The following is a 20,778-nucleotide window of genomic DNA, read 5'->3' as shown; positions in this document are numbered from 1 at the left end:
TAATGTTTTATACAGTTTTAAAACGTGTGTTTGGTTTGTGTGTTCAATTATACCGTCTGTGAATAGTGAGATGTCAAATCCTTCGTTCAGTTGCGAATAATTTTTAATTTTTCTCAGTATTGATAGTACCAAGTTTATATATCCCAGCAGCTATGACTGTATAAATTATCCAATATTATAATAAACTTGTATGTATCTACCTAGGGATCCAACATACTACACACATACATATTATACATATAGCTATCTATTTAATCACCTTTCCAGAAGTTACAGGTCACTGCTGTGTAATGAATGCTTTCAAGTAGAAGATGATTAGATTTTCAAACGCAAGGTGCCTTTATGTGGGAGAGTTTTTAGATTATAAGTTCTGACAACAGTTATAAAGAACATAAAATAATCATTATGTCATAATAAAAAAACATTATTATTATGACATAATGATTATTTTTATGACATTTGCATGCCTATTTTTATGTGGCTGATTGTAAGTTTTTTAATTAATCGGAATGTTTCTTTTTAAATAAACGCTTTATTATTATTTATTTAAATGGTCCAATAATTCGATAGTTTTTAGAATGTCAATGTGATTTAATTTCTGATAATGCCTACTGTCAGTTGGATTTAATGTTGATTAAATTACCTATTAAGATGTTATATGCGGTGCTGATTTTTTTTTGTTCCTTACATCACGAACTAAAGACCGGAAAGTCAATTGCGATTTTGCATACACAGAACCATACAAAACATAATAATAATAAAAGTAATTATGGTATAAGTTTCAACGGAGTTTTTGTCTGTTAAAAGAATGAAAAGCAGTCGAACTCGCTGGAGGTGTCTAGCTAATGCTCAGGAATTTTTCAGTCCACTTTCTAATAGAATGAATTATTGAATTCTCTTATCAGCCCATTAACATCAAATTTTAATTAAAAACAGTCACATTTTTTATGCTGATATTCGGCGGGAGGCGGTACAAGGCGGAAACCGACTAGCATATGTGAACCTAACATGCAAGCACTTATTATATAACAAGGGGTCAAACATAATGGTTATTGAATACGAATTTGTTATAACATAGTTCTTAACACGTTTCTTGTTAATTAAGTTCGTCTAAAAGATTATTTCTACTTTGAAAATATTTAAATGTAAAATTTTATTAATATTTCAGTAAATTTTATGACAAATACATTTTAATTAATTTTTTGCGTATTATTAACACTATTTTAGTTTTAATCACATTACAGTTAAATTAACTGAAAAGTTCATTAGTTTAATTACTTGTTACATTGATAATGAGCGTAGGTAATCATTGCAATCATTGTAAATGAAAAATTACGTCAATATAAAGACATATTCAAAATTTTCTTATATACAGTAATGCCCCTAATGGGGCATGGATCATGGGGTGATAAATTTTAGATAAGTCTAGATGATCTGTCTTTTTCTAAGAATTGCCTACGTTACATAGATACCATATACATAGTTACGGAGTTATTATAAAGCAAATAAAATTAAAAAAAACCTACTACCTGCGAATACCTGTTAACTGAAAAGCGGAAAATGCGTGCATATCTATCTCATGAATTACTGAACCGTTTTGGATTTAAAAAAATCATCTCGATATGGCTTCTCGTTTCCGAGAAATTTGTGAATAAACATACATCCACTTACGATTAGCAGTTAGCACACGTGCTTGGAAGCCTAAATTGTATATATGAAACTGCAGGTCAAAATGATAACTAACTTTTTTGAAAACGGTTAAATATGGTTTACATAAGATATAATTTTAAATGGGAAATCTCAAACCTCCAGAAAACATATGAAATACATACTATTTTCAAATTCATATCGCGTTGTTTAAACATAATATATAAACGACCACAATGCACTAATACAAAACAATATTTTTGGTTTTTATCGACTGACCTAAGGGAAATACATTTTTAAAGTGTTTAGTTTTATAGTTGATTATAAGCATATTTTGTCGCGTAACTTTGGAATTTTTGCTGAAAGACAATATCGCTGTGTTTGGCTAATGTAAGTGGATCGTCTTGAACTAAACACAAATCATATTACAAATAATTGATTACGTTCGCCACTAATGGAATGTGTCATTGTATATTGGGTCAAGCGTATGCAGCAAGTAATACGAATATTTAGATAAACATATACAATAGATAGAGCACGACCGGAAGGTTGTAATGCCGAAAACTAGGTTCTACTAACGTTATTTCTACTAAAAATTAAACTAATAAATAGTCTAACATCAAGTAATGCATTTAATTTAAAATTCACTCAGTAGTGTACTTTTGTTCACAGGTTTTTTTCATTTATCACATTTCATTGTTTAAGTTTATCAGAATTATCACAATAAAGTATTTTTTTATAGTATTGGAGGGTGTCCAAATGAGTATTGAGTATGCTCTTTTTCTGAACAGTTGGAGGTCGTATCAGGGAGACCCTCACCGGGAGTCGATTCCACAGTTCGCTAGTTCGCAAAAGAAAGTGTCTTGAAAGTTCTATTAGTTGTTTTGGTGGTTTTGGTCCCACCGAATCACTGGGCCCCAAATCACTAGTCAGTCAGTTAGTGAGCGTTCAAGTATTACGTAACGATATTGGGGGGGGGGGTCCTTTTGTAAAACGTTACGATGCGGGGCGGGGATTGAATTACGCGTTATTGTTAATATTATTTTCTACTTACACCACATAATAGTAACTAAAGAGTCACTAGATGGTCACGAAACGTTTTACTAGACTTGGATATAGAACTGTACTTCGATACTGAAAAACGTTACGGCGAGTTCATGGGGGGGGGGGGGGTCAATAATCTCCAAAAATTGCGTTACGTAATACTTGAACGCTCCCAGTCAGGCGCGTGTATATCGTCAATAAGTTGTAAAATCTTGACCTTTATCCTTGTACCTTTACATTGTAAGGCATAAATACAACCTTTAGTCCATGCCTACGATAATTCTTGAACAAACCGCAATACGCGGGTGAAAGTACTTTTTATTTGAACAGGTGACGGAGAAGTGTTTAACAAATATTAAGTAACATATTTACAAATTACTTTAAACTTAGTCTAGACGATATAAAAATCACGAGTAAAAATTATCATTGGTTGTTGCCAATGTGCTATGAAACATTAACATGCTTTCAGGGATTTTAAATTGGTATATATCTATATATGTTATTAGTTATTTTGATATTTATAAACGTAGTCGAGTGAACCAAAACGGATTATTTTGGCATGTATAGTCAAACTCAAAATAATTCATATAGTAACCCAGTTCGCAAGAGTGGACAAAAAGAACTGGCAAGAAACTCTCCGCCACTCTTTTTAATCGCCAAGTTTTGAGTCATACAAAATGTTTGAACTGGTGTAAATAAATCCCAAGGATTAGGATCATTTAAATAATCGCCAAATTTATAATAGAGCGTTAAACGTATTTTTTAACATTTGCCAATCAAATACTATGAATTTAATGAAGTTAATACAAATATTTCAATTGTGACTGATTATACCTAACAAAAAAAATTTACTGCATTTTAAGGTGCTAACTAAACGTTAAAATTTACACGGATTTTAGATATTCATAATTAACACCTCTTTTGTAAAAAATACGACTTTCTTTTATGTTAGATTACCGTTTTAAAGGTCGTTGTCTGTGAAAAAAAACGTTATCTACGTTTTGAGAACGTATACACGTATATCGTAACCTATAAAAGAGTACGTACTCTATAAATGTATTTTTTTTAAATGCCGTAATAGTTTCTCCGACTTATATTAGTTATCAGCTAAAACTAACCCAAAACTGTCAGTGGGAATAAACCAACTAAGTCCAGATTTGTTAACCACAACCCCAAATTGGTTTACGGATATTTAAATTCAAGGTTTAAATCGTAAAATTTAACTATAGATTAAAACAGTTTTACTATAACAAAAAGTAAAGTATTTAGTTCCCAAATACAATATTTTAATGTTTTATTGTTTAATTAAGAATTGAATTATGAATTAAATATTATTAAAAAATTGCATTGCATAGGTTAAAAATAATTAATAATAATTTGATTAATAATTGTGTATCTTTTGCATTCTTACAAAAGATCGACCGTGAAAATTGCACGTTCATTAAATATTTATCTAACCTTAAGACTTACTTACGAATGTATCCAAGTCCTCTATTTGTATTTCAGCTTATATTAACGATAGTTTGACTTATTATCTCCAACATAGGTACAGTGCCACATACTGCGACTGATCTATTCGCTAGTTATCATTGCGATTCTTAAACTTTTTACTTAACTTAAAACTAAAGGGTTTTTCCTAAAGTCGATGGTTAGATAGATTCATTATTAATTTATTTATTATATAAACATACAGAAAGGCGAAATTTTCCGATTTGTAGTATTGATGAATAATATTTATGTTTGTGCATATAGTAATATACCTCAGTCGCTAAAATGTTAAGAAAACATTGGAGGCAAATTTTCCTCAGGCCTTGAGGAATCAAGTCGTAAATGCATATTGCACGGTGACCATGTCCGTTACCATATCGCAGTACCAGTTGCATGGCCGTTGACCCTTCTGCTATTGACATATTCCTATAGTTTCTCACGTCTAGCCCCCGCAAACATGATTATGGCGTGTGCTTTTAGTGCGACGTACGTCAACTACATACGTTTTCAATACACATTCTAACAGCGAACTACAAGAATTTACTACATTTGTATAAGTTTATACATCGATATATGTGTTTAACTTGTCGCAATTTATACTATTTTTATCTCAAAATAAAAATAAATCAGTGGCGCTACAACCTCTTTAGGTTAAGCCTTAGATTTCTGAATTCCTTTCATGATCATTTTTGAACATAGGCAAGTGGGTGATCAGCCTTCGACTTTTTGGGTCTAAGACGTCGGTTTCCTCACGATATTTTCCCTCAGCCGATCGAGCGAATGTTAAATGCGCACATAGAAAGAGAGTCCATTGGTGCACAGCCGGGGATAGAACCTACGACCTCAGGAATGAGAGTCGCATGCTAAAGCCACTAGGCCAACACTGCTCCCTATTTTAATCTCAAACATTAGTAAAAAATATATTATAGTATTAAGCTATTTGCAATTAATTTTACAATGTACAGCCAGCATTATGGTTAAAATTCAGACAAGATTTAGGGTACGAACTAGGGATAAGTCCAGAATTGGAATTGATAAGGAGTCGAACTAAGTTCTGAAGGTGAGTTTTAGAAACCAGATTTAGCGCGAAGTATTACAAAATCTCGTCTCTGAATTTTACCTAAAATCTGATGACAGATGACAGTTTGACACAAATATACCTTTAGTGGAAAAAAGCCGAAAATGGCAGGTTGAGTCGTTGCCTATTTAATTAGCATAGATTATCACAATTTTATAGAGGGAATATGCGTAAGCTAAGCTATTATGTACCTAACACAGACATAAAAAACATAAAATGACGCATTGTATTTAGTTACTCTATATATAAAAATAATAATCCTACTTTTATTACTCTTCAGATCTCTGAATATTGCTATATTTTATAGAATTAAGTTTCCAAGAAAATTATTTTTATTGCGTACTAAAAAACACGTAAGGCGTACATTATCATGAAGACGTGACACGCTGACATTTTGTCTTTAAGATTACTCTTAGATCGATGACGTAAACGAATTTTAAATAGTTTTATACATACCATAATAATGACATTTAATTGTTATTTCGAAAATAATGATCACAAAGCAACCTTTCAATATTCTTAAAACATACGAGTATAATCTATCTCGGCATGCGGATAATAAGTTTTTTTTATATAATAGGGGGGCAAACGAGCCTGCGGGACGCCAAAAAAGGGCAGTCACCGCAGCCCATAGACACCCATGTTTAGTGGATGCTTTTCCGGCTTTTGAGGGAGGAGTACACTCAAATTTTGAATAGTTGGAGGTCGTATCTCTCAGGGAAGCCCCCACCGGGAGTCGATTCCACAGTTCGCTAGTTCGCAAAAGAAAACGCCTTGTATAACTGACTGTTGAAGACTTTTAGCCATCAAGTTGATGAAATTTTGAATTCATATTTGCTTGATAGAAAAAAATCCAAATATAGCCAATTTTTTACACTTTGAATTCATTTTTTGATGAAAATATATATAGATCATGATTTTGAAATTTACACAATATATTTTATCGCAAGCCAAGTAATCCACTTCAGAAAAAGAAAACTGATAAAACCACATTAATTTAATGTTTTACATAACCACCCACCCCGAGACACTGACACAGCAATTCATGCCTTAAGTACAGTGGTAAGTAGAAAAAAATAGTATCCAAGAACAGAGGGTCTTCCATTTAATAGAGACTGCTAGTAGTATTGGACAAGGTAAGTTTTATTACTAATTATTATGATTTTTAATACTTACGTTGATCGTTTCCATCTGATCGCGCCATGACGGTGCCGTTGGGGAAAACGTTGACATACATATGCGAGCACTTGCTGTACAGCCGAACGGAACGGACCATCGACGGCACAGCGCCAGAGATCATCACCTGAAAAACATTATATATAAAGCCAGTGCCTTTCGTAGAGCCGCCTTAGGTTCTAACTCTAATATTTCTAGGATGTGTTAGCCAATAAATTTACCTCTGACCACCCACAGTTTCGCACCGTCTTCAAAATTTTGCAATGAGTCATTGCTAACTGTTATAATCAGATATATTTCGTTAAAGTATATAATTTATAAATAAAGTATAATATAATAAGTTAAATTAATCACTATGATTGAGTTAGCCACAGTTTCGCACTGTCTTAAACTTTTTACAATAATAGTTATCATTTATATTTGCTGTTATAATCAGAAAATTTTAGTTTTAAGTTATTAAGTACAATGCATGTTCGTGCCTGTAAAGGCGTACAATTATGTTTTGAGTTTTATTTGTTTCTAGATGTAAGTTTTATAATAGTGGCAGACCTTTTTTTTAAAAAATAGGTAAGTATTTGAACAAAAACTTTAAAAATGTAATGTGTCATTCATCTCTGAAAGTATACGTATACGTAGTCTCATTATTTCACGTTTTAAATTTTAAAAAATAAAATGATAGTAAACATAACAGTAACAATAAATTCGTAAGAAACGGTAAAAAAGTCTTCATAAACGTACTTTATCCTAATTTGTTCTAGCGTTTTCTAAGACAGTTTTTGCTGCGCACCACAGCTACGTGGAACCAGCTGCCCTTTTAAGTATTTCCGAACCAATTCGACTTAGGGTCCTTCAAGAAAAGGGCGTACCAATTTTTAAAAGATCGACAACACACTTGCGAGCCTTTTGGCAACGTGAGTGTCCATGGGCGGTATCACATAACATCAGATGAGTCTCCTACCCGTTTGCCTCCTATTACATAAAAAAAAGTTTTTGTTCAGTAACCACCTAAACAAGGCACGCTCATAAGATAGATTATTTTGATAATAAAATAAAAGAGATGGAGGTATGTGTGTGTCCTCCTACCAATACAGTTCAATTTAAATTAGTTTCCTTATAACACTTTCACTGCAACTTATGGCGCCAACGCAGACGACACCTCATTACAGAGATGTTGATCTATCCCAGCTTCGTGACCCCGCGAGCGCCTTAAATATAAATACAGAATCTAGATTATTTTGAGAAACTCTTGCGACAGCCTAGTTTTTAGTTATTTTCTTTCACATATATTCAGTTTAAACGTGTTGTTCTTGCACTGGTGGCGTTTAAATGACTGTCGTATTGCGTTGTACGTTGCTTTTTCTTTGAGTATTATAGGAAATATTTTTTTATTTACTTATTTAAAAAAACTTGCGTGTACTTGTGTACACGCGTTAGAAGTTATACTTCTTTAATAACAAGATAAAAATCAAAAATTTTACTCTGCGTTTGTAGAAAAAACAACACTATTAAGAGAAAAAAACTAAAATTTTGACTATAGCTATCTGGGTGTTTTTAGTGACGGTGTTCGCGCGCATCCTAAAAATTTACTCTCATCATATTTCCCTCAAGCGCCAAAAGAGGTATAGCTTCCAAAATACAGAAATTTGACTGAGGAACACATATTGGTCACAATTTCTCCGTCCACCGAAGCTTCGACTATACTATTATAATACTTAAAAACAAAACTACTTGAATTAATTACTAATTTCTTTACATTAAGTTTAAAAATTTCAAACAAGTTAAATTTAAACTTACGTTTCATGAATTACAACATTATTTTTGTCTTTGTACACGACTAGGTATTAAAAGACTTCTTTACGAATTTACGTATTAAGTTTTTAACACGATATTTCGAGCGCATGTCGGCAATCTTAGTCAGCGAGAATACTTCATCAAGCTGCCAGATAACTATTTAATATTATGATTAGAATCTTTTTCCAAAGAGCTCGCGAGTGCGTTGCTGGCCTTTTAAAAACTAGAACGCTCTATTCTCGAAGGACCCTAAGTCGTAATAGTCGTTCTCATATTAACGCCATCTCTTGCCGCAAAGTTGGTATTATCAAGTATATGTTCGCTATATAAATTATGTTTATCCAATTATATATAAATCTAATCGAAAAAAATAAGTATGTATGCTATAATAAGGAAACAATCGATCGTTTTAATGGGTCAACCACGTTAATCCTAACCAGGGGTTCATATCGAAGGTTTTGAGAGAATTTAGTTCTATGATCTAGTTCATAAAGTTCTATTTCCATTGCAGTTTTGCGATTGACATGTTCCCTTATGATTATGTACTGGGTGTCATGTTCAGGTGGAAAGCGCTACGCCGCTGTCGGTGTTCAGACATATTGAATTTCACGGGCACTTTTTAAGCTTTATTTTCTATTTAAGTCACTTGCTAAGATATGGAAAATATGATTTGTAATGTGACGAAATAATTATTTACAAAATTATTATAAACTTAGTCAAACGAGAGTGATAAGGAAAAAAATAATTAGCTATTTGAGGATTACGCCTTTTTTTGACGTTGTTGGTTTATTGTTCTATACTGTAAAACGAGCGAACTCTTAAATTTGAGGAATTTATAAGTCAAGTTGTTTTACCTTAAATATTCCAACTGAAAGAATACTCCTACTTTTAACATTGAAGATATAGGAGAAATATGTAAATATTCCTTTTCATTATATTGATATTGACAGTATACCACATAAATCTTAGGTGCAAAAGCGTCGCCACTGTTCAAAGTCATGAATAGTATCTGAATAAGTAAATAAACTGTTCAAATCATGTATATAAACATAAGACAATTGTTAATACAGTACATACAGTAATTAATGTGTAAATAAACGAAAACAAAAAAATACGATTAGTATTTTATAGAACCTTCTCAGTAATTAAATTAAAATAGCCACAATAAAATTAATTCAAATTGTCGCTCAGATTGTCATAGATAGTCTCACTCAGTTGGCTGAGTATCAGATTTCCTGGAGTCCCTAGTTTCCAATTATCCAACTGTCATTATGGAAACCAAATCCAACAAGGTCAAAACGAATATCTATGGAAAACTTCTAAAGTTGAACTTCCTCCTTGGATAATTTATTTCCATGAAAAAAGGCTACTACTTTAATAACAACCGACTCTTTTAAAAGCTTCCTGGCGTCGTAAGTCTCTGATGAAAGCTCGTTTGGTTCCTGTTGTAAAATATTTAATTTCGCACATACAAAGTCGCATGTATAAACAAGTAGGTATATAACATCCTATTGATTTAAATAATGAATTATGTTAATTTTATCCATCAACTGAGGGTCGCTTCACGACTCTTTCATAATCCTCATACATTGTTGCAGATCTCTATAAGTTTTTGTATATATATATGTAGATTTTTTGTGAGAATTCTTACTAAATTTCAGATTCCCATCATTATTTACAATTAAAAATAGTTTTTACATTGGATCAGAAATGAAAAAATTATATATTTCGACAACCCATTTATGCAACATATAATAAGCGCGAAGTTTCTTTCTATGGCGTTAAACATACGATATAGGAAGAATTCATCACTTAATTCTGGCATTACACAATAGAATAAAGTAAAAAAAAACATGGCGACTAAAAAGAGTGGCGGAGAGTTTATTGCCAGTTCTTCTCTTCCGTTCTACGCCCTTAATTTGAGAACTGGCACTAAAAAAGTAAAATTGAAATGTAAAATTAGAAGCATTAATATGTATTTCTTTACTGACAAGACGTCATAAGTGTACAATGTGTTACCTATATGATTAAATGATTTTTGATTTTTGTATTAGTCATTTTTAGTGTCGGCTTTTTTGAAAAACAACATTCAATTACTCTGGAACACTATGGAATTCTATTAATGAAAGAAGTATCGAAATTTTCTTTAATTAGTATATATTTTGGGATATGAAAATTTTGTGACCTACTTTTAAAAATGATTAACCATTGAAAACAGGTAAGCTCCGAAAGTCAGGTCAACTGTTAGTTATTAAAATAGGATAACCTCAATTTGGCCTTTCAGTTAAGCCGGCAATTACCTTTTAATTGAGTACTAACGATTTAATGACTAGAATATATTTATCTGTATTTAAAAACACGGGTCGCACTCATGTCATTGCGTGTAATAAAATTGTTATTGGATATTTATAATTAACTATATACACTAATGCCCGGTTTCTACATATTTCTAGACGAGTCGTTGTTTTATTATGAAAAATAATATCTGTCACAATGTCAGAGTACACAAATGTTTTGATGGTTGTTTTTCTGGAAATATGATCAATAATAAAACTATTAGGATTATGTGGAATACGACTTACTATTCTATTTGCAGTTCATTTTGCCAATTGTCAAGCCCCCAATTACAAAAGTTGGAGTCATTGGCCCGACACCAGGTTGATAGGAGGGTAAACAATTCTTTGATGGACTTTTTTATAGAACAGAGGGCAAACTGGCTCATCTGATGTTAAGTGATACCGCCGTCCATGGACACTCTCAATGCCAGAGGGCTCGCGAGTGCGTTGCCGGCCTTTTAAGAATTGGTACGCACTTGTCTTGAAGGACCCTAAATTGGTTCGGAAATACTTCAGTATTTTGATTCTATATAACGGTCATCTCACGATGTTTTTCACCGTTCATTGAAAAACAATTGTGTAAAATCTTCGAACACTTGACTCGAGACTTCGCTTAACCACTAAGCTGCTGTATACTGCTTAGGATCTGCTAAGTCACGAATATATTCCTTATCAGTATGCTATGTAATGTTTATTCACTAACTTCGATTATTATCAAGTTTAATACGAGTTATCGTTCGACCTGACCGCACGCAGTCAACAGCTCTATTTTAACCAAATCTATCGGAAATTTTCACAGTTGAATAATATAATGCAAACATCCAATTCTGCTCAGATAGCTCCAAGTTTTTCATTAATATTCGTACTATAAAGTAGTTTTCCATCACTGTAGTGGTTAATTGCGACAACTGATTATTTTTTTATTTAATTAGGCTTCGAACCCACAGATTTAGGGCTTGTATTAACCACTGAGCTTTTAAAATCACACACAACATATTTATAGCAAAAAAAACAAACAAAACATACATACATTTAAAATACTTCGCATATTAAAATAGATATAAGCCATGACCAAAATTAATTATTTCTTATCAAATTATTTAATGCGATTAAAACGCCCACACACGTATTGATAAATAATAATTCCTGTTGATCAATCGATCAAGCTATTTAACTCTAAAAAGCTGAGTTTCCACAAAATTTTGATGACTTTTATTTTTTTGTCAACGCAACGTTATCGATTTGTTAATGATTCCTTTTTCGTATAGAATCAAAATTAAATTATTCGGAGTAGATATTATAGATTATATTAGAAATTATAAAGGAAAACGTCTCAGGGAGGATTTCATAATTGATTGAAGAAGATTTATACCGGAATAACTATACGGAAATCCAAGACAACACTTCCATTATGAATTAACTATGTGAAGCTATATATTTATATATATATTTGGTAGTGGACTGATCAATTAAAAAAAGCGATAAATTACTACTAAAACATTTAAATTGGAAGTTTAATATTTTTATTCATTGTAAAAATGTTCACCATAATTGTCATGGATTTTAGATAGATTAATAAATAAATAAGCAAAACAGTTTATTCACAATTTTCTTTTCTCTTTCCTCAAAACACAATCTAGTTATGTATTGACGTCAGTGTTAGTTGATTTTAGCACACTTTTAAGAAATACTTGAAACCACTTAACCATTCATGTTTGCGATTTTTATAGCCTATTATGCTGTAAACGATTTATGCTAATATCCATGTGATATTATAAATTGTATTTAGATATGAAATTATCGTCTTGTGCTATAACTGGGTGGTGTTGAATAATGACAACTAAAATAAATTTCGAATAAAGAACGAATTTAGAATAATTCGTGATTTTGTATTTAATTTAAAGAAGACGAGAAATCCCGTCTTATTCTAAGGAAATTGAATTGTACCGTAGATTTAGATTAGTGTCAGTCACCGAAGACAAAAAGGTATTCAGAAATCGGACAAAACCTGTGTTTATTATACAAAGACTTAATAAAGAATTCGAATTCAATTTTTTTTGAAAAACTGCTGGTTTCATATAAGTTGTCATTTATATATTTTTTGTGTTTATATATTATTTAACAAGAACAGTGGACACATTATATCACAAGCACTGATAATACATAATAACTGGGAAAAGGAAAAATGCAAATGAAAAACACGTACTAAGTCAGTCTAACAAAACAAAAAATTATAATGGCGTCGGCCAAATTATTGCCTTACAAAACTTCGAACAAATTTAAAATACTTGTAGAATTCCAAATACAAATAGTGTTTATTATCGCTACAATATTTCTTACACAAACAAGAAATAAGCGGCAACATTAGATACGACAAACACGATTGGATTAAATTATGAAAATGATCATCATAACATGATCTCCGTATTTAATATGCGCCGGCGCATTCAACGCACTTTTTGCTGATATATTACTTACGGCAATTGCTTGCTGATCTATTCATATATAAACTCTCAGTTTATCAGTATTGATAAAACATTCAGAATTTTATTATCATTTTTCTATGATAACAGAAAAGAAAGAGTTATTGAGAAAGATATCTTCATCTAATAAGCCCCATGTTCCAAGTGTTACCATTCTTTACGTTATTTACTTTATAAAGGATACGGACAGGAGGTTTATGATGTTTAGTGTTACCGCTGCCTATGTACACTCAATGCCTCACGAGTGCGTTGCCGGCCTTTTAAGAATTGGTTCGAAAATACTTCAGTGGGCAGCTGAATCCACATAGTGGTGGTAAAATAAGAGAAACTAACGATTTTGTATTTTTATCCTATCCTATATTATTATTAAATATTATTTGTGTGTTATCTATCTAGTACATATTGAACGAATAATTTAGTTATTGTATGGGATACACCTAGTAATTGTGTAGACACTTACAATGTAATCACTGTAATATATTCAATATTACCGTGGGTCGTGGTAATCCTTAAATTGAATTTCTTCATCCAGCGTGTCGTGTTTACAGGTAATGGCGCCAAATGATAGGTAACCGGTAGCCCAACGAATATGATAGCTTACATTTTAATATTAAATTAAAACATAATGCGTTCGCTATGAAACGCTGCGTATAGTAATTTTATATTTTGTAACATACAATTAATAAACCCATTGGCGCCACAGATTGCATCTGTTTTTTATAGTTCCTTGTAGCAAGTGCATCGGATTTCTGACATCATTAAAATTTAGGTATCGTGACTGTAGAATGATAACCTCGTATGTCAAAAAAGTGCGTGCGTACAACATACACATGTGGGAAGTGAAACTTCTTTGGCAAACTAATTTTTAAGTCTTGCTCATATTTATACATATCTAAAACTTTAGATTTCTGAGACTTAGAGGAAGCGAAAAAGGAAGATATGTTAGGAATTTAATGAATTTAATTGTCATAAAAATATTAAGTGTCGAAAATTAATACAAATTATAAATTTGAGTTATTAAATTTTTTTCTTCGGTAATAAAAACACGTGGCATTTTAATTTACAGTTCGTCATTCGATAAATTATTTTGCTTAAAATATAAAATACTAATATTTCATAAATTCTCTTTACGAAATTTTAATTTTAAAAATATAATTTCTATAAGGTAATTCACCCTTCTCACTCTCTCTCCATCGGTCTCAATCACACTCTCCCTTTTTTTCAACAAAAACGCTGCACAACTTCGTGACGTTTTCGTAAAATTTACCCTCATGAAGTTGCACTTCAAAAACCTTTTATTTTTTATTCCTAGACTCTTATGTCATTTAACTGATATAATCATGAAGACTTATTTATGTTATTATTTAATAAGTCCTTTATACCATCTAAAGCTATGGACAAAAACAGATAATAATATTTTTTACGAACATTGGCGAAATGAAACATTTCGTTTCCTGTAATATTTGGTTCTCTAGACATACGTTATCATTCTACAGCGACGATATAAGATTCATTCCGGATTCCATTACTACACATCTGGTATTTGAAGGTGTGACCTTTAGAGTTGAAAGTCGCACTATCAAACCACTAGGCCATGAACACAGGTATTATTTATATACCAAATTAATTTAACGAAAGACTCAGAGTACAGCTGCTAGTTGATTATTAAATCACACGCTAAAAGCTAAAAAGAAGACATAAATTACAAAATTATGACATTAGGGGATTATTTTGTTTACATTGTGAATAATAAGTGGGACTAAGCTTATTAAATTAAGCAATAAAATTAGATTATAAGTCCCCTACTTAATAACTGCCAACGTATGACTAGTGAGTTGCCCCAGCTTTGTGCAGTTGCTAACTAGAACCTACACTATAGTATTATGGAGAACATACTGGCAGAGGTTTACTAAACAGCCTATCCTATAAAAAGCTACAGGAACATATAGAATCAAGCTTTACTTCTAAGCCCGCAAACCTGTCTGTGTATATCTGTGGCAACACAAATGCTAAACGAATGGACCAATACCTTTTTTTAATACAAAGTTGAGTTGATAAAGATGGATTTTAGCAACAAATTATGAGAATCTATTCAGACGTTATCAGCTCTTGCTAGATTCGAAATAAATTTGAGTTGCCAACCTTGTCTTTGAGGTTTTCTTTTTAAATATACAGACAGTGGTAACATATAAAATATATATTTAATAACGTCATAGGAATTTTGATTTGGGGTTAAGTCTTTTAGTATTAAATGAATTGCTCAATATTGATGGATATAAGCTGATTTTAATACTTTACCTAAAGGTCATGTTTTATTGCTAATAGTGGCGCGAATAAATTTGATGACAAATGGGTGGTGATAAACTTTTGACTGTCGAATAACCTTAGGGTGAATGTTAAATTAAAGACAAGTTTGGCCTGAAAATATTTAACTTCACTATTATTTCCCGGAAATATTTTAAGAAGTATTTTGAGTTTCATTATCGGACGTCAAGGCAGAATACCATCCGTATCACCTCGACGTCTGTTGTTCCACAACTGATTGTTTTCCACGGCAGTTTTTGCCGCGCACCACCACTATGTGGAACCAGCTGCCCACTAAAGTATTTCCGAACTAATTCGATAGAAGGTCCTTCAAGAAAAGCGCGTGGCAATTTTTTAAAGGCCGGCAACGCACTTACGATTCTTCTGGCAACGTGGGTTTCCATGGGCGGCGGAATCACTTAAGATCAGATGAGCCTCTTATCCCTTTGTCTCCTATTATATAAAAATAGTAACCGTTATGTATAGCGTGAATCATTTGTATATTTTAAAAGTTATTAAATGTACGAATCCAATGAAATCTAAATATATTTTAATGATACAATATTTAACATCATTATTTTTTTAAAAGAGTTTTTCTATTTTGGGTGCTTCGTGTTAATGTCACAAAGATTTTCATGTTATTCTCAGAAACACAACTTTTATTGGCCTTGGTGAATCTTTCGCGCATAGTACATGCATAGTGCATTAGTAGAAAATAAAATAAAAACTACTATGCGCATAATGACATTGGCTAACGATATTAGTATATATATAGTCAAGGTTATACTTACCATCAGGAGGCACAATATCTTTGCAGAGACGGCAAGCTGTGGTAACCTGTAACAGAAAGAAGATGTAAATATCAAAGCTTAATTATCAACTTCATTGTTTTAGGCGCACATGACACCTGCAACACCAGGAGGAGATAAGCAGAGACGTTGACGAGACCAGAGAAGTTGTAACGATTCGAAAATACTCCAAATCTAAATTTTTCAAACTATTCAAAAATTGGTACTCAAAGTCCTGTTTGCGATAACGATACAGACTTCTGCACTGAGTTTTTTAACGCTTGATTCCAAGGTTGCGTAAGCGCCTATTGATATTGAGAATAACATTGAAACTGCATACAAAATGTCGGGATTGGTATTGCTATCACTATTAAATAAAGATACAGTGATAACACCGTGGTGCACATTTAATTTAAAAATTTATAAAACTATAAATTCTTTTTCTCTTCAGCTAAACAATAGTGTAAACTTTATGTTTTCATACTTCTGTCACATCAGAATAAATTTTTTGTTTCTTTATCTAATAGGCAAGTAGGTGATCAGCCTCCAGCGCCTGACACACGCCGTCGACTTTTTGGGTCTAAGACATGTAGGTTTCCTCACGATATTTTCCTTCACCGTTCAAGCAAATGTTAAATGCGCACATAGAAAGAAAGTCCATTGGTGCACAGCTGGGGATCGAACCTACGATCTCAGGTATGAGAGTCGCACGCTGAAGCCACTTTTTTTTTTTTTTTTTTTAACGTCAGGAAATGCTTTTACGCATATCCCTGCTGAATTTTACTCCAGCAGGGATTATGTGGGACTCAGACATAATATTTACACACCTACCCACTAAAACCTGACGGATGCCTTCGGCTCGCCAAAGGGCGGAGGCAGGTAACAGCTGTGCCCTATCCTTACCCCCGCCAAACGCGAATGCCACAATATCAACGTGACTCCTCCCACGAACAAATCATCAGCATCTTAACTTAGGGCAGACGTGCGAAAGCACGGCGTCGCTGCCCCAGTCGTCGTTTTCTTACCGGCGGAGCATCAGAATTGTTTTCGCGCTGACGCTCCGCATTCTCTTTCTCAGTCATGACGGCCTCACAAAAAGCCTTGAAGGCATTCCATGGGCCGTCATTGTCAGCTTCCACCATTCTTTGGATAATTAGTGGAAGCGACAGATTGCCAACAGTGCTATCAGCAAGGACCGAGCGAAAGCCGTCCCAAGCCGGACACTCCTCAACAGTGTGCCTCACCGTATCCTCTCTACAGTCACAATGATGACAAGCAGGTGTCGCCTCTCTCCCAACGATTCGATGCAGGTAACTCCCAAAGCATCCATGCCCAGAGAGAACCTGAACGAGCCGATAGGAAAGCGATCCCCACCGTCGGTCCACCCAGTGTTTCAAGAAGGGACGAATAAGATCAACGGTTTGTAAACCAAACCGACATTCACTTAACTCATCCCTCCATTCTAGCAAAATTAGGCGGCGATACTCCTCCTTCCAGACCTTGACTACCTCCAGAGGTGGGTCAAAACCACCACTCCTGGCTTCAGCTCGTCTCCAAAAAATTTCACCCAAAGCCAAAGCTTCCAAATGCCAAGGCGGAGTGGCGGCTATGACACATGCCGCGTCACAGGATACGGTACGGTATGCCCTAGCAATTCTTATGGCAACTTTACGCTGTGACCGTCTCAGTAAAGCCTTGTTGTAAAAAGACAACTTATCTGCCCATATCGGACACCCATAAAGCGCCTTTGCACGCACCACACCAGCATAAAGGAGCCTACAGCCCCCGCCTGGCCCACCGATATTTGGCATTATACGACCCAATGCCATTGCAGTTGAATCAAGCTTGGGTTCCAGGGCAGCAAAATGAGCCTTGAAAGTCCATCGGGCGTCAAGAACCAACCCGAGGTATTTCAACGTCGACTTTAATGCCATATGAACACCATCCACTATTATCTCAGCGCCTCTAGGTGGTGACCTCCTAGCGAAACATATGACATCTGATTTTTGTAGAGCGACTCGAAGACCAAGTTGTCTTATACGAGTCACTACTTCTTCCACTCCAGCAGTAACTAACAAACTCGCCTCCTGATAATTACATCCCTTGGCCGTCACAAGTGTATCATCCGCATAACATATTAAACCTACTCCTGGCATCAGTCTACCTCGAAGGACTGCATCAAATCCAATGTTCCACAAAAGGGGCCCAAGAACAGACCCCTGTGGAACTCCACATCGAACCTGATAGCATCTCCAACCTTCCCGACTTGGATAAATGATCGATCGATCAGAGAGATAAGTTCCTACTACGTGACGTAAGTACACAGGCACACCATGATAAAGGAGACCATCCATAATCGCTCTCCAGGGAATAGTATTGAACGCATTCGCAATATCTAGCGAAACCGCCAACACAACCCCACCCCCAGAGACAGTTTCTTCGCACAAGTCCCTTAACTTAGCTAAAGCGTCAATTGTAGAGCGACCACGCCGAAAACCGAATTGAGTATCAGACAGATTTGGACCAATAGTCTGTAGATGCTTCTCGAGGCGCGAGACAATTATTCGCTCAAACAGTTTGCCCACCTCAGGAAGTAAAACAATAGGTCGATAGGCCGAAGGTGAATCTACCGGTTTCCCGAACTTCCTAAGAAGAAGCAATTGTCCAACTTTCCAGCTATTAGGGAATATGCCTTTCCTCAAAAGATCAGAAAGGAGATCTCGAAATCTGTTAAATAAGCCATTATTAAGAGATTGCGCCCAAACCGTTCCATGCAATCCATCTGGACCAGGAGCGGTTTTTTTGTTTTGAATTTTAAAAACACCAGCCCCTAACTCACCCTCTGACACCTCAGGAATATCTTCTGAATGATCGAAGTCAACATTAATAAAAGGAGTAGAATCACAAGGAAACAACGATGTAACAACCATCCCCAGAAACGTCGGCTCCATTGTGGATGTTAGCGGCGGCCTCCAGGGACGGAGTTTACTCATGACAATATTGTACGGTCGCCCCCAAGGATCACGATCCAAAGAGTTCAGGAGCTCCTTCCATGCCCTATCCTTTGCTTCAGCTATTTCCAACCGAAGAGCCCTTTTTGCTTCTTGATAAGAAGTATATAAACTTGCCTCTTCGTCCGGATCACGATAACTGAGATGCCTTCTTCTAAAACGCGTGTAACGGCGACGCGCCTTAACACACTCCATTCGTAGTCGGGCTAGTTCAGATGACCACCAATAGACGCTTTGCTTGGGTGAGATGGGACCGATCCGGGGCATAGCAACGTTACTGATACGAGTCAGTGAGTCCCTAAACCATTCTACCTCAGAATCAATTGTAAAATTTGAAGGTTTGGAATTCCAAGCCTCTACTAAGGATACCTCGGTAAGCGCATCTTTGTCTAGATATTTTCGGGACCATCTAGGACCTATCTCAGATGGAGCAGGACCCGGTAAGCTTACAGTGGAATCGAGGATATCAAAACGAATGTACTTGTGGTCTGATAAAGTTTCAACTTCTGACAACACCCTCCATCCATAAACACGACTTGCAAGAGCAGGACTTGAAAAAGTAACGTCCACAATAGAGCCACCATTCATACGTACACAAGTCTGAACATTACCCCGATTCAGTGACACTAAATTTTGAGTTGCTAGCCAATCCAACAAAGCGTCACCACGTTCGTCAGATACTGGAGACCCCCACACTGTAGATTTAGCATTGAAATCTCCAGCGACTATAAGATCGAGGGGTCGACACCATGAAACCAGACAGCCCAGTTCGGACAAAAACGTTTCAAATTCAGCAAGCGTTTTATTTGGGGAAAAATAAACACCAATAACTGCAATTCTGCCAATTTTTAAAGCAACGCAACCTCTACCCTGCATTGTAGAAGCAACTGACAGCAAGTTGACATCATTTATAAAAACCGCAACAAGACCATCACGGTCACCGACCCAGTTGTTTTTATCTGGAACCATGTATGGTTCTGAAACAATCCCTATATTAACGATCCACTGTGTCAAACTCTGAATTAAAAGATCTTGAGCACTTGCACAGTGGTTCAGGTTAGATTGAATAAAGCGTAGATCCATACTAACTTATTACAATTTCTTGGGTCTCCATTATGTCACCGCTTAAGGTTGGTTCTACTGAAACCTTCGTGTTGAATCTTCTCGGCATCTTTTGACTGGGAGCCGTACAAGCTTTCCCCCCCAGTCGATGATCAGCTGTTTTACCTGCCGCAATACACAGAGGACATTGTGGTTTGGATGAACAAACAGAAGCACGATGGCCAGGCTGGCCACACCGGTAACAAGACTTACTACGGTCTATTTCCGCCGTACAACGAGCTGCAACATGACCAGCTTGCAAACAGCGGAAGCACCTAAGTTCTCGTTGTTGCAGCACCGTCACCCTAGCTGAAGTCCAGCCTACAAGCAGACGACCTTCAGACAATTTCTTTGCAGCTTCCACCGGGCATTTCACCCACACCGCAAAGAGACCTGACTTATCCTGACGAACTTCGCCAACTCTAACATGATCGGATGAGCACTCCCCTTTTTTACACACAGCGAATTTTACTTCGTCAGCAGTAACAGAATCGTCTAAGCCTGATACTCTTACCTCAACAGATTTAACAG

The 20,778-nt window shown here is 35.0% G+C and overlaps 1 protein-coding gene across 3 annotated transcripts in view; it reads right to left on the bottom strand.

Annotated features, from left to right (window-relative positions):
• LOC125052439 overlaps positions 1 to 20,778 on the bottom strand; it is a 108,134-nt gene that overhangs the window by 16,202 nt on the left and 71,154 nt on the right. For all 3 annotated transcript variants that reach the window (XM_047653288.1, XM_047653289.1, XM_047653290.1), the window contains 2 exons: positions 16,139 to 16,184; positions 6,434 to 6,560 (listed from right to left, as the gene is read on the bottom strand). In XM_047653288.1, coding sequence (XP_047509244.1) covers positions 6,434 to 6,560; positions 16,139 to 16,184 — 173 coding nt within the window. The remainder of the gene's footprint in view (positions 1 to 6,433; positions 6,561 to 16,138; positions 16,185 to 20,778) is intronic.

Source organism: Pieris napi, chromosome 9 (assembly GCF_905475465.1).
Source record: "Pieris napi chromosome 9, ilPieNapi1.2, whole genome shotgun sequence".
Taxonomy (NCBI): Eukaryota; Metazoa; Arthropoda; class Insecta; order Lepidoptera; family Pieridae; genus Pieris; species Pieris napi.
The sequence above is the reverse complement of the archived record's forward strand: the minus strand, read 5'-3'. Positions and strand labels throughout refer to the sequence as shown.